The sequence below is a fragment of the Myotis nattereri genome (genome assembly GCF_964212035.1).
Source record: "Myotis nattereri genome assembly, chromosome: 13".
In the NCBI taxonomy this organism is placed as follows: Eukaryota; Metazoa; Chordata; class Mammalia; order Chiroptera; family Vespertilionidae; genus Myotis; species Myotis nattereri.
In genome coordinates this window covers 59931175-59946031 of record NC_138088.1, presented here as the reverse complement: position 1 = coordinate 59946031, position 14857 = coordinate 59931175, and the positions used below count along the sequence as shown (strand labels likewise).

General features: G+C 64.6%; 1 protein-coding gene across 6 annotated transcripts in view; it reads right to left on the bottom strand.

Moving 5' to 3' along the window:
* Positions 1 to 14857, bottom strand: part of CTBP2 (C-terminal binding protein 2) — a gene marked incomplete at its 5' end in the record, with an annotated part of 101026 nt that overhangs the window by 4516 nt on the left and 81653 nt on the right. For 5 of the 6 annotated variants that reach the window (XM_081105296.1, XM_081105297.1, XM_081105299.1 and 2 more), the window contains 3 exons: positions 415 to 621; positions 1724 to 1868; positions 2056 to 2210. In XM_081105296.1, coding sequence (XP_080961422.1) covers positions 415 to 621; positions 1724 to 1868; positions 2056 to 2210 — 507 coding nt within the window. Of the gene's footprint in view, positions 1 to 414; positions 622 to 1723; positions 1869 to 2055; positions 2211 to 9818; positions 11410 to 14857 lie in introns of those variants that run through there. The other variant, XM_081105294.1, reaches the window with a different exon arrangement.

Here is a 14857-nt window from a genome sequence, read left to right as displayed (position 1 = left end):
GGCAGAGGGCAAGTCAACCCTCAAGGTCACGGAGCCCCTCCCAAATGCTCCGTGGGGCCCTACTTGAGCTGTGTGGCCATGAGCCAAGCTCTCCCTGGGCCAGCAGCTGTGTCGCCCTGGACAACCGCTGACCTGGCAACAGCTCTCCAAGCTGGTGGCCTGACCACCTTCTGACTTGGAGGCCTCCCGGCCCTGGGCTCCACTCAGCCAGCAGACCCTGTTTGAGCCCCACTGAGCACCTCTGCCCACAGGGCAACTGGCAGGCACAGGACCTTCCTGCTGCCCAGCCCCCGAGAATGCCCCCCCCGCCCCCCCCCTCCCCCCCCCCCCCCCCCCCCCCCCGGCGCGGACAGCAAACTCCAGTCACAGGACCGCAGGGACCCTCACCTCCCAGGAAAGGGCAGCTGCACGTACCAAAGCCGATGAGGCCCAGCGTCTCCCCGCGGATGCGGGCTGCTCCCGAGGCGACCTCCCGGATCTGCTCCACGCTCTGCACCCGCGTGCCTTCCCGCAGCGCCTGGTACAGCCACGTGTTCCTCCGGTACAGGTTGAGGATGTGGCAGAGGGTGGAGTCGGCCGTTTCCTCCACGGCTGCTGACGGGATGTTGCACACTGCGATCCCTGAAAGGAGGCGGGGCCGTGGGTGAGCACACTCCCCCCCACCCCCCGCAGCCCTGCCCCCGCTGCCCCCATCAGAAGTGGGAGACGGGCGGGGCCAGGGCTGGGGGCGCAGAGGCCAATGAAGCAGCTTCTGAGGGCACAGCTGCCCGGGCAGCATGGAGGCCTCGCTCACGGGGCCCTCTCAGTGCCACATTGGGGACCACAGGCAGGACCCCCAGGGCTGGGGGCCAGGCTTCTTCTCAAGCTGAGGGCGGGGCAGTGCCAGGGCAGCCATGGCTGAAGGGGTAGGACAGTGGACCATTCTTTCTTTTTTTTAATTTTTATTTTATTTTATTTTTTTAAAATATATTTTATTGACCCTTTACAGAGAGGAAGGGAGAGAGATAGAGAGCCAGAAACATCAATGAGAGAGAAACATCGATCAGCCGCCTCCTGCACATCTCCCACTGGGGATATGCCCGCAACCCAGGCACATGCCCCCGACCGGAATCGAACCCGGGACCCTTCAGTCCGCAGGCCGACGCTCTATCCACTGAGCCAAACCGGTTTCGGCAAATTCTTTCTACCACCCAGGAGGGCAGGCAGCTCAGTGCCAGGCACCAATGAGTACACGGGACAGAGGTCACCGAGACCTAGGCTGACCGCCTTGTGGCCTCCTTAGAGGGACCGAGCGCCGCGAGTAGCCGGACGAGAAGGCAGGGCCCGCTGCCGCCTGGGGCGATGGGCCGCTGTCCTGCGGGGGCTGCCCAAGGGCAGTGGGAAGGTTGTGCTGCAGCTCAGCCTCACCCAGGGACGGGCTGCTCCCTCGGGGGTGAGAGAACCGGGACCTGCTCAGCCTTCTCATCCCAACTCTGGAATGTCGCTCCCGCCCGGCGCCCGCAGGGAGCAGCCCGAGACCAAGGGCACCGCTGGCGTCACTGACCACCCGCCGACGGCCACACCCCTTCCTCCGGAAATGCCAGTCCTCACCACCCTCTGCGGGGGGAACTTTCCAGGTTGGGGCGTGGCCCCCTCCAGGGGATTCTCCAAAGGCCAGAGCCCCACACAGCAGCTGCTGCCCTGGGTTCAGCGCTGACCCAGCCAGCCCTCTGGCTGCACTCACCCAGCTCGCCGGCCGCCTTGATGTCGACATTGTCGTAGCCGCTCCCTATCCGCACGATCACCCTCAGCGCCTTGAACTTCTCCAGGTCCTCCCGGGTGAGGGTGATGGTGTGGTACATCATGGCGCCCACGGCTTCGTTCAGCACCTGCGGGGGGAGCAGAGCTGCAGGCCCATGTCCCCAGCGCCCAGCAGGGGGAGCACAAGGTCTGGGGACAGCTCCCCCAGAGGAGGGGCCTGCTGGGGACTCTGACCACACCGGGGTTGGGGGGGGAGAGGAGGTGGGCAGTGAGAGGGACCAGCCAGGGAGACCGAGGGTGGACCCGGGGACCCACCTTCTCGTGGATCTCCTGCGTGGACTGCGCGTCACAGAAGGCCACGGTGGCCAGGTCCTTCAGAATGGGCATCTCCACGGTGCAGTCGCGGCCGTCCAGCAGCGCCACCAGGGGCCGGGGGTGCAGGGGGCCGTTCATGATCTGGGGGCGGATACCTGCGAGGAACGGCAGGGCGTGGTGGGCAGACGAAGTGGCCCGTCCCACTCCATGGGCAACGTGGTGAGTACCCGGCGCCTCCACCCCATCCCCAGCCTGTGGGGTCTGCAGGGCTCCCACCGCCACCACAGCCACCTCCGTGGCCCTAACCCTTCCCCTGGGCTGACCACGCGAAGCCCTGGTCCGAGGACCACAGGTCACTGCAGAGCTCACGGGCGGTGCTGGGAGGCTGAGGAGACTGGGCTTCCACTGGAGCAGAATGCGGCCTTCTGGGCCCATCGGGGTGGGTCCAGACTGGGACCTGGGCCTGTGACCACCTCACACTGAGCTGGCAGGAGCACGTGGAGCTCACACCATCGCCTGGTGGAACTCGGGCCGAGGAACCTGGTCAAGGCCACGCACATCTCCGTGGCCCCGCCTCGCACCCACCGGGCTCATCACCACACGCTAAGAAGCTGGGCCCCGAGGTGCCCGCACGTCAGGCACAGTGGCCTCTGCCCGGGACAGAGCCCCAGGCACAGCGGCAGCCTGTGGACAGCGGCTGAATCCGGAGCAGAGAGAAGACCTTTGTCCTGGCCTCCGAGGAAGGGGTGGGGAGGGGCTGGGGCACTGGCACCTCTGGGCGGCTCTCAAGCAGTCACGGTCCCTCCCAGCCCGGGAGCAGCAGGTGAACACCAACTGCCTCCCAGGACCCGGATGCCCAAAGCGACGCCTCAGTGAGGCTGGGCCCCCACACGCCTGCACTGGGCAGGACGGGACTCCCACTGCCTCGCCCCCCAGCTGGCCCGTCCCACGAGAGGCCCAGGGGCTGTCTTCGGACAGGCCCTGAGACCCCAGCCCGGCCGGGAGGGAAGAGAGGAGCCATCAGTTCACGTGGAGCCACCTTCTCGTTTCCTTCACCACCACCCCCTGTAGCGGGCGAGGACACTGAGGCAGAGGGGCCAGGCCCTCGCTGGGGTGAGGGGCCTCTCTGCCGAGGAAATGGTGAGACGACCGTTCCCTCCCCTGGGACAGGCAGCCCTGGGCCTCGGGCGCCGAGCTCACGTGCCCCATGGAGTCCCTCCCAGGGTGGGGAGCACCCGGACTGGATTCCCACAGGAAGGAGGGTCGATGGGACAAGCTCTGCAGAGTTCACGGTCATGATAAGAAACCCACGTGAATGAAAAAGCAACCCCAGGAAGAGGTCGGCGGCACCAGGCAGGCCTCCGAGAGGCTGGGGCTGTCACCACGAGCTGTCCCTCCACAGCATCAGTGCGTCACCTCGTCACCCGGGAAACAAACGCCAGGTTGCCTAGCAATCTCCTCCCTCCCCGACTTGGATCCCCTCTTTGGTGAAACTCGGCTGGGCCCTCACCAGGCTGGGCCAGCAGAAGGCAGCGGCCCTGGGCCCAGCCCGAGCCCTGGACGGGGCTGCGCGGCTGAGCGTGTGCTGCTCTGGGGGCAGGGCTGGGTCGGCGCTGAGGGGACAGCTGGGTGGGTGGAGTCAGGTGTCCTGCGCGAGGACGGGGAGCCCCGGGGAGGGCTGCTGAGGACCCCAGCACGGAGGTGACTGAGGAAGCGTCGCTGGGCCACTGCCCGGGTCCACTTCTCTGAGGAAGGCGTGTGCTCCCCAGGCCCGGGAGGGTCCCTCCACCTGCCCCCTGGCGTCGAGCACGGCTCCGCGGAGGTGCAGCAGCTGAGGCAGAGGGCCCAGGAGACCCCGACATCTCAGCTCTGACCACCGGACGACTCAGTGCCCCGGGCGATCCGACACCTCGTGCGTCCAGGTCTGTAAGCAGGACAACAGCGAGCGAGACGGCGGAAACGGCCGCGGCTCGGGCTGGACCGCAGGGTGGGTGCCCGCTGTCTGTATCGCGGGGGATTTGGGGGAAATGAGTCACCAAAGTGAGGTTTATAATAAAAAGCGAGGCTACCAATTCCCAGACGCTGCTCCACCCGAAGCCCCAGGCCTAACGAGAGTCCTAGTGTCACTCTCACCCCCGTTCACAGCCAGGGAGGCGGAGCTCCGGGTGGCCACGCGCTGTGCCAAGGGGCACGCAGGAGTAGCGACACCCCCAGGGCCAGTGACACCCACTGATGAGGGTCAGAGGGTCGTGGTGGCCCTCTAGTCAAGCTGACTGCTCCCTCCGCCAGCACGGGAAGGCCAGCAGGACGCCCTGGCTGGGGCTGTGGGGTGGACAGGAGCCAGGTGCCCCGTCCTGCCGAGGCCTCGGCACCAGGAACTGCCCGCACCTTCTCCAGGGACGCTGGTCCGACCCGCCGCGGAGTCGCACCTGCACCGCCCTCGTCCGCGGGCTCCACTGCGAGTTGCAGGCAGCCTGGCTCCAGGTCAGGGCTCCCTGGGCCGGGGACACACCCCTGCCCCGCACATGCCCATCCAGCCTTCCGGGGAGCGGGCCTCACGGGCCTCTGAGCGCCCAGGGCACAGGCTGCTGGAGGCTGGGCCGGGAGATGGCCACCGGGAAGGCCCTGGGGGGTCGATCCGCTTCTTAAAGAAAACAAGGGTCTCGGGTAACAGGTGGACGGAACCGGCCAGGCAGGAAGCAGAAGCCTAGACTTGTGGGAACCACTGACCCAGTTCATCGAAACGCAGGACTTCTGCGCCTCCAGGAATACGAACACCTGCGCCCCTTTACCTGGTCCCGGAGCAACCCCGGGACCTGTCCCCGCCCCGAGCTCGCAGGAAAGGGGCAGGAACTTCTTTCCCAGCACAACTTCCAACAAAACCGGGAACCGGTCGACTGCTCCATCGTTCCGTGGCCTCACACTGGCCCCCGGCTGACGGGCGTCCCGGGGCCCCTCCTGCTGGGCGAGCCTCCCAGTGGCTCCTGGTGTGGAGGGTCTGGCCTCTCCCCACCCTCAGTCCCAGGGAGCCCCCCGAGGCCCTTTGCTCCCCGCAGGGTCGGCTGACCAGCACCCACTCAGACCCAGTGAGGACGGTCAGGAGTGCCCACAGGACACCGTCCACAGCAGAGCAGCCCAGGACGCGAGGCTCTGCATCTGGTTTTGGTAAAACGCTACTTCCCCCAAGGCCAGGCCTGCCGTGGGGGGGTGGGGGTGGGGGGACATGGCCGAGGAGCAGCTGGTCCCAGGAGTGGAGTCCCACAACTCCATCCTGAGGAGATGGGCGAGCGGCATCTTACTAGGAAGCACGGGCTGGGCCACGCCCTGTGCACCTCCTTTTACCAAAGGGCTCAGGCGCAGACTCAGCACTGCAGAGGGCACCCCGGGCTCTGGCGGCGCCTCCAGGCGTGGGGAGGAGCCGGGGACGTCCGCTGCCCCCGGAGCGCGGCGGGGCCACAGGACAGTGTCCCTCCAAACCGAGCCTCTCACCAGCACCAGGCACTCCAGCCGGACCCCGATGCCGTGTGCGCTCTGCTCCAGTCCTGCCCCCTCGTGGGGACCCCAGTACTGGCTGCTGGGGTTCCTTTTGTGTTTTTCTCAAATTCTAAAAACGTGCCATGGCATCAACACGGGATGCCTGAGAGAAATGAAATGGACTAGAAAGGAATGATGGCAGAGCGGGGGGGGTGGGGGGGGGGTGGCGGGAGCGGGGGCCACTGCTTGCCCTCTGCCAGCCAAGTGCTCCCGGCTCCTGGGGCTGATGGGACTACAGGAACCCAGGACCCCCAGTCAACCCACCCAACGCCACACCAAGCCTCGCCTACCCCGACCCCCAAAGTGAGCGTTTGGAGGGTCCTCGCATCCAGCGGGGCTTTGGCTCAATCTAGGAGGTTTGGGGGTGAACTTTTGGGTTCAGCAGGGCCAGGGAAGAGCCCCTGACAGACTAAGGCACCCCCACTCTTCCAAAGAGGACACCCCCTTTTCTTCCAAAGCACAGCAAGCAGCTGCAGCCAGCAGGGGCGGCCGCCACCCGAGTCCAGGCCTGCCCACCTGCGCGGAGCCCTCCTGGGCTGCGTCCCCAGGACCAGGGGCACCAAGGCCGGGTGCCCCGAGGAGTGCACAGGAAGCCCCTCCCAGAGGCCGCCTGGGCCCAGTGCCAGGAAGCAAACCCCTGCTGCTGCCACGTGGCCGCGAGGACCAGGTGGAGTTCGCGGCGTTTGGGGCCTTTCTCGTGTGGCCCTGAAACCAAGAAGGAAGGCCCCTCAGGACCCGGGCGGGCGGGCTGGAGCCAAGACGCGGCCTGACCCCGCACAACAGCTGCTCGGACGTCCCGTCCCTGTTCTCTCCTCTTTAACTTCTTAGAATCCTGAGAGGCCTACAGCGCAGGCCCAGGAGACAGCAGACCCACCACGACCTTCTGTTCCTCCCGGGGCTCCTGGCAGCACAGCCCCCGGGGAAGAACCGGCCGCTCACCTCTCCAGACAGAGTCCCTTCAACGGCCAGAACCCCGCTTCCCCTTGCACTGGGGTCCCCTTGGCAGCTTTAGGATTCTTGCCTCACGGGCTTGGGGACCTGAGAGTCTCCTGTCAGTACGGGTAGCTTTCCTCTTTTAAAGACGGTCTGCCTGCTTTAGAAGGCGGGCTGTCCCCTATCCCAAAGCCAGCCCCAAGGAACCAGCCCCAAGAACAAAGGGCAAAGCCAAGATCAGCTCCGAGGTCAGCCGGGAAGCAGCCAAGTGCCAAGTCTTCCGGGCTCGATGGCGGAGACGGTCATGCCTCCCGGGAACAGGAGTCAGCCGTGGCCGCCGGGGAGAATGAGAGCAACCCGTGAGCTTCCGGAGTGGGCAGGACCTTGGGGGGGGGGGGCGGGGGGGAGGGGGCAGGGGCGGCCACAGCCAGGCCTCAGCTGCGGAGCCGAGGGAGGCCCTGAGGACAAGGAACCAAAGAGCTCCGTCTGAGGCCAACAGGCTCAGGGGCCACAGAAGCAGCGGAGGCCTGATGTCTCTGACGCGGGACGGAAAGGCTGGGCTGCGGGCGCCCCAGAAACAGCCCCGGAGTGCAATGTGGACGGGACGCTTCGCCAGAGCGAGGAGGGTCCCTCCGGTTCCAGGGGCTGGCATGTCCCGACCTGGAAGTCAATGTCACCCCCAAGCAGACACCTGGGAGGGGGTGTCCAGCGAGGGCAGCGCAGCGGCGCCCACCCCAGGGTCCTCAGGCAGCACCCCCCGTGACTGGATGGGGTCCAAGCTGCACCTCATGAAGCCAGCAGCACCCAGAGAAGCGGCGGGGAGGGAAGGGGTGCTGAGGGAGTGGGCCTGTGGCAGCCCGTGCTCTGCTGTATTTTGGGGCAAAAACATGAAAACAGCTGCAGCACTGCTGTTTACATGCTGCGCCTGCCACCTCGTCACAGGGAGGCCCGGCACCTGCAAACCCTCAGCCCGGGTCCACACCATGCGATCGGGGGAGGGGCATCGCTGGTGACAGCCACTGCTGGAAGGTTCTGTGCTGTGCCAGCCACCAGGTCAGCATGTGAGGACAGCAGAGCCACCAGCTGTCACTCACATGGCCCCCTCGCCGCCAGGTCCCGGACTAGCAAACAGGAGCCCGTTATTTCTCTCAAGAAAGCCGACCAGAAAGAAGCAAGTTCAGGGCAAACAAACACCTGAAAACATCCAAAGTGTGAGAGAATACAACCAGGTGGTACCCCAGCCCCCACCCCCGCACACACAGGTGTCCCCGCCCCCGCAGCACCCCTGCCCGCCCCCTCCAGATGAGAAGGAAAAGGGGAGCCAGAAGGACGCCAAGATGAAGGACGCCAAGATGAAGTGGAGACCGAGATGAAGCATTCCTCATGTGGCCGTGACCCCAGCCATGACCCCAGCGGCTGAGGCAGCCACGTCTAGATTTGAAGATCACTGCCTCCCGTCCCGCTCTGGGCCTCCCAGTCCGCTCAGCTGGCGTGAGCGAGGTGGGGCTGCTTCGTGAGGTCCAGTGTCTGGCCCTGAGGCCTGGGTGCTGCTCTTCAGTGCAAATGCCGTCCTCTCGGGGCAAAGGGACCCGCCAGGAGCGTGACAGATTCCAACAAACCCCAACCTGGCTGCTGATCCTACACCTGCAAAATGCCTCGTGCACAGGTCAGCTCCCGGGGAGGCCGGGGGAGGGCCATGTCTACACGCGGCAGGGAAGGCTGGCGGCCAGGGCTCCAGGACAGGCCATTTGACAGAGACATTTATTTCCTGGCCGACTTCCGACTCCCCTGGCCTGCTGCCAGGCGGGAGAAACAATCAATATCCCTCGGTCCGCAAACAGTGCGCTAACCATCACACCAAACAACTCAAATGAAGAACACCCCAAACAAAGGGACGAGTGTCAGAGGCAGAGAAATTAACAGGAACAGGAGACAATCAGGCAGCGAGGCGGGTCCTTCGGCAGCAAACCCTTCCCAGGACGTCAAGGAGGAGATAATCTTTCTGTGATTATGACCAAACCCTCCCGTTGCTTAGCAACACATAATTAAGGAATATGTTTTCAGATCCGCTGTGCAAGCCCAGCCATTATCAGATGGAATTACTGGAGCAACAAATGTCATCGCCATGCAAATCAGTTGGTTGCAAAGAAAGAATGCGTGACCGGAGGGAGGAAGCGGGGCCTTGGAAAATGACCTGACTTTCCTCCTGCCCGCATTGATTTATTCTTTCAACAAAAGGCAAGTAAACTGTCTGTTTAGACTTAAAAAAAAATCCATACGTGAGACAAACACCAGAATCTGCAGCGAGAGACACAGGAAACGCCAGCCGGGCCCTGTCTCCCCAGCAGGCGTTTCAGCGGTCAGTGGCCAACATGCCCGCAGCCACTCCCGGGAGAGGAGCCTGACGCAGCGGCTCAGGGTCACGAGAAGGCTCCTGGGACCCACCGCTGTCTAAGGCGCATTTTCATGACACTGTCTTCACCTCATAATAGTTATTCTGAAAAAATAAAGTCACTTAAACTGGATTCCATTTTTAAAGATTACGTTGGGGAGGCAAGAGAGGAAAACAAATTTACAGCTGAAACTGTCGGTAATGTTCGGAGTTAAAAGAAAAACTCTGGCATCCCCCTGGAAGCTTACCCACAATGCCCTGGGAAACACCCCAATGACTGTTGGCTCACATCTGGATGAGAAGAGAACCACGGGGGGTCGTGGTCCCAACGAAGACACAGCCCCCACCGGAAGCAGAAGCCCGTGGCACCTCCAGTGCCAGCCTCTCGGCTTCTCAAACAGGGAGCTGAGGGCTGCACCCCTGGCTTGGTTTCTGCCCCTGACCAGGGCAGGCCTCCGAGGTGCGTTTCCCATAGTGCTGCAAGTCCTGGCCAAGTGAGTGACGTGGTCTGTGGGGTGCTGGGCAGCACCCCGCTTCTCCAGAGCCCCCCACAGGAGCTGGCAGTGGGTCTGTTCCAAATGATTTCTGAGTTTCTCCCAGACATGGCCACGTTTCAGCCCATAAAGGAAACCCACAGATCAACCTGAGCTCGACTGCAGGGTGGGAAGGCAATGGGCCCACGGGCGCCCAGGTCAACCCGCCAGGCTGGGCGCTGGCTGCGGTGCCGTGTGTGTGTGTGTGTGTGTGTGTGTGTGTATTTGCGCGTGCGCGCGTGCATGCGTGTGTGTGGTCTCTCGAGCTAAGCCCGAGAGCAAAACATGCCTGGACCCACTGTCAACCTCTGCCCTCATGTCCCCTGCGGGTCCCTAGGAGGGAGGGTTGGGAGGGAGGAGGGGAGCATTACTTGGTTCTGGAGCAAGCATGGTGGACACGATGATGGGGGCGCCCGTCCGCCGGGCCACCTTCTGGTAGGGCGAGTGAGGCATGTGGAGGCTTGGACTGGCTGGCGACAGGGTGGATGGCTCTCCGGGGACCCCGGGCTTCCGCAGGAGCTGGGCGCCGCTGTGGGGGCTGGGCAGGGGCGCCGCGTGCAGGCTCCGTTCCCGCTTCAGCAGCTCCATGGGCACTGTGTACGCTGTGGAGTAGGCTGTCCTGGGGCCTGGGTTCGTCAAGGCCACCCCTGCCTGTGGGGGGTACGTGGGGCCCAGCCGTGCTGTCAGGGCACAGGGGGTGGGGGAGCTGTACCCAGAGTTGGAGGGGAAGTGGGGGGTGTGGGCACCCACCCCGGCAGAATAGGTAGCCGTCTCCAGGAGGTGCTGGGAGGGCGCGCTGGAGGGGCGGCGCGCTGGGTCCCCGCGGGGGGCCGCCGCCTGCAGGGGACCCACCGGCTGGGGCTGCAGGGAGGACGGGTCCCCATGGAGCTCGCTGCGGTGGCTGAAGCTGCTGGAGCGTGTGCGGGGCGCGGGGCCCCCTGGACCCTGTCTTCGCAGCTGCATCTCGGTCCGGCAGTTGCTGGCCAGGCGGCTCAGGACGCGGGCCTGGCCCAGGTTGGGGGCAACGCACTTGATGTCGGCCTCCTCCAGCGTGGCCAGCACGGCCGGGCAATCGAAGCCCTGCTGAAGCAGCGCCCCCAGCGTGGCCTCCGCCACCCCCTCGGCCCGCAGCAGCGCCAGGAACTCGGGCTGCGCGCTCCTCCGGCCCGCAGGCCCCGGGAAGGGCAGGCCGGCCTCACTGCTCTCATAAGCCAACGTGGAGGAGACGCTCTCCTGTCCGTAGCCTCGGTTTAGGGGGCCTGGGGCCACCCCCGGGCCCCCTTCAGAGGCGGAGGCCCCAGTGGGGTCCACGACCAGGCATGTGGGGGCGGCCTGCCTGGTGGGGGCCGGGTCCACAGGCCTCTCGCCGATGTCATCGTAGCCCTGGCCGGCGGAGTAGGCGGGCGCCTCGGCCCCATACCTGCTGTGGGCCAGCTCCCCGGCGTAGCGCGTGGGCGAGGGGGCCCTGCTCTGCGCCCGCTGCCCCAGCGCCATCATTTTACCTGCGGGGTCCCGGTACAGGGGAGCCGCGTCCTGGGGGGCCGGGCCCCGGCCGTGTACGTGCTCCCATGTCACCCTGCTGCCAAGCACACCGTAGCCGGGCAGCGAGCGGCCAACCCCGGGATCCCGGTGGTGGCGCGGCTCCCTAGGCCCCTGGGCGGCTCCAGGCGGGTCGCCGTAGTAGTCCCGGGGCAGCAGGGCGCCGCGCGCAGACATCACCGCCTGCCTGCTGTCGTAGAAGGTGAAGTCGGGCACGGAGCTCTTCCTGCCAGCCACCGTGCTGTAGAAGGCCTCGCGGCAGAGGTCGGGCGCGGCCTCATACCAGGGCCCCGCTCTGCCCCCGTCCGTCAGCAAGCCGCTCCGGCCCGGGGCCTCGGCCACCTCCCAGGGGCTCTCGCACCAGCCGGCGGCATCCCAGCTCTGCGACCGCCCGATCCTGACAGGCCTGCTGGGCACCGGCATGGGCGGAGGGCGGCCCGGCAGGGGGGTCTCTGCACAAACCTTCAGTGACACACATCAAACCGACTGGCTGTGTCCGAGCCCTTCGAGCTGGCGGAGGCACCCAGGCGGGTGTCGGGTTGCAAAGGACAGGCTGAATTATTAATCCTCAGAACCCGAGAGGACAGGCAGCAGCGGCGACCGCCTGCCTCCGGAGGGCGGGGGTCAGGGCTTCTCCGTCCGCAGCCTGCCCTGCACGCACATGGCCCTGCTGCTCAGCGAGCGGATTAGGAGCTAAATAAACCCTAAGCTTCTGTCCCATGTGACATCCAGACTGCGGAGCTGCCGGCTGCAGGCCTCCGACCCGCATGGGAATGACTTCCACACCGGGGCTCCGGCTTACCTCCCTCGGCCTCGCCAGGGTACTTTCTGGATGAGCACCTCCCCCTCCCAAAGGGGCCCACCCCATCCCTGCCTCCGATCCCCTAACAGTGACAGAAGGAAAGTAGGAAAAGATGGCTTTAATGTCGGTCCAATCTTAATCCACCCCGATGAAATGTTAATCCATTGCGCACGGCTAAGAACAGCTTAAATGTGAACGGGCAGGCAGGCAGGATAAAAAGGCCCAGGTCTCCTGCAGTTCTAGGGCAGGAGGCGCCCTGAGAATGGCCAGGCTGCAGCTGATGCCTCGCCAACACGGAAAGCTGGCCCCGAGGTGCTTCCTTGGTGACGAACCCACTGAGTCCCAGAGCCCTTCCTGCCCCGGACGGGAAACCACCACAGCACAGCCACTGGGCGTCGCCTGGACCGTCTCCTTTAAGACGGCGGCAGAGGCCAAGGACTAGCTTCGGCCGCTATGTATAAACCAGAACGCTTTTTAAAAAGTATTTTTATTGATATCAGAGAGGAAGGGAGCCTGCCACCCAGGCCTGTGCCCCGACCAGAAAGGAACCGTGACCTCCAGGTTCAGAGGTCAACGTTCAACCACTGAGCCACACTGGCGAGCCACACAAAAAAAGCACAACACAAAAAAACTTTGATGTGAGAAACACTGCAGATTTCCTGTGGCGGAAGAAAGGGGCACAGACCCATTTCCAGGAACTGGAGGCGCACGGTAATGGGAACAGTGTTGAAGGGCAGCGCCCTGCCCGCCTCCCATTGCTGTTCGGTGTGCGTGCAGCTGTGGGACAAGCTCTGTTTCTCAACACTATTCCCCAAAGCCAGGGCTCTGGGACCACCGACCGACGGTTGAGGAATGGGCCCAAATCCTGTGTGGGGAAGCAGCCCGGGGACCCCAGTCTGTATTTGAATGTTGTGGCCCCTATTTCTGACCCCCCAAGTGCCAGCAAGGCCTCAAGGTAGCTGAGAAAACACCCTCACAGAGACCCCAACCCTCTCCCAACACCCTCCCCCGCCGAGGCCGCGGCAGAGAGGTAAGCACGGGGCACAGACACGCTGGGTTCCGGGCCCAGAAGCAGCCCGCGGGCACCAGCCCTAACCCCGCTGCTGGCCCGCAGGCCCGGCTAAACGGCCCGGCCACCCTCCAGACCATGCTTACACGTCTCACCAACAGCCCCGATGTGTTCACATAGAAGATACATCACAAAAGGCAGGCAAACGTAACAGAACCCCAACTGAACGGGAACAGCACTGTCTGGTTACAGCGGGTCTCCCTGGCACCGCTGGGCGCCTGGGGCGCTGAGGTGGGCAGGCCCAGCCTCCGGGCTTCTGTCTCCTGGGCCTGGTTCACAGGCTTCTCCCTCCCTGAGCCAAGGCTGCAGACACAGGCGGCCTCCCTGGTAACCCTTCCAGGAGGAACACGAACAAGGCGGGTCCACGTGGAGACGAGCCTGGTGCATCGCTCAGGACACGCCTTTGCCCGAGAAACACTGCCCCGAGAGCCTCGAGCAGCCAGCCGCCATCTCCTCCCGCCCCCAGGCTCGGACCTCTACGGCATTTAGGCCCCCGGGGCGGGGGGAGGGGGGGAGTCCGCCGCCACCCTCCCCTGCCAAGCACCCGGCTGCGGGCGGGACACACAGGAGCAGCCCCAGCCCTTCGGAGTGACCACAGGGCGGGGCATCTTTGACACCAAGCCTTTCCCAGGGGGGATTTAATGTTAAGGTTTCAACACCTGCTGGATGTCCAGGTACCAGGCCCTGTTGTAGGTGTTCTGTTCCCGAAGGACGCGACAGGCAGCTGTGATTCCGTCACACCCGAGACGCTGGGGACGGAGGAGGAGCTGGGACCTGCCCAGAGCTCAGGACCCAGGCCCAGCTCCAAAGCCAGCACTCGCTTCCAGAATTCCGAGCCAACTGGGGTTACCTTGCTGGGAAAGGAGAATCTCTGCCACTTTTTAAAAATGTCAAAACCCATAAATGTCAACGACTATGTCTCTGATAAAATTAACTACTTGAGTATCAGAAAGTAACTGCTCAGAGACGACTGCTCCAACCCCTCAAAATGGGGTGCCGGGGGCTCCTGTCAGGCCAGGCCCCGCCTTCAGCCAACACGTGGCAGCTCCTCAGCCTCAGTGTTAGCGCTCATGCCGTTTCCATTCTTCGTGCAATAAACACCCCCGACAGCAGGTGGCGATCATGCCCCCACTCGGGCAGACAGGTCCCTTCTGAGATGTGACCAGTGAGAACGTCTCCTGGTGGCTCCCCAGCCTCAGCGGAGAGAGTGTGCCCCCAGTGCTCGGAGGCAAAGCAGGACAGGCTCTGGGCCGCCTGGAGCGGGGGCTGGGCCAGGGCGGCAGACCAGCTTCGGGAGGCCCGGGTTCCGGACCCATCCCAACCCGTCCCCGCCTGGCAGCCGCCCCAGCTCCCTCGGCCTGGGCCCAGTCCCGCCGAGATGATGGGTGAAAACCCCTGGCCCGGGCCCACGCGGTTCAGCGCCGACAGGCCTGTGAAGAACCTCGTGCTGACTACATCCAGCACGACGGGCCAGCTTCCGAAAGGAACGAGTCTCACAGACGTCTCTTCCGCTTCTGCCAGGACGCCCACTACAGAAAGCGGCATCGCGCCCAGAGCCACTTCCCAACGCTGAGGCAGACACGGCCACATTCGCTTGCAGACAAGCCCCAGAGAAAGCTGCCCACCCCCCATCGCCCGAATGGCGACCTCGGGTTAGAAGCAAGACCTGCAACCAGCCCTCAGTTCCCTGCGGGGGGTCTCGCGGTCCCAGGAGAGCCGGGAACTCAGGGAGGGGAGACCCTGAGCCCGCCCTCAGGAGCTCAGTCCTGGGGAAGCCGCCGCGAGCGCGCCGGCGGCCAGAGGACGGAAACCCCTCGGATGGAAAGCAGGAGGGCAGGTCTGGGGTCAGAGCCTCACTCCTTTACTTAAAAAAAAAAAAAGATGAGCCGATGGTGAAACAGGCGAACCTGAACCTGAAGGCTGGACTCACGTGGCGGCCACTGGCCTCACTGTCTGTCCCCGACGCTGAGTGGCGTCTCCTTCTCAGGGGACAGCCGAGA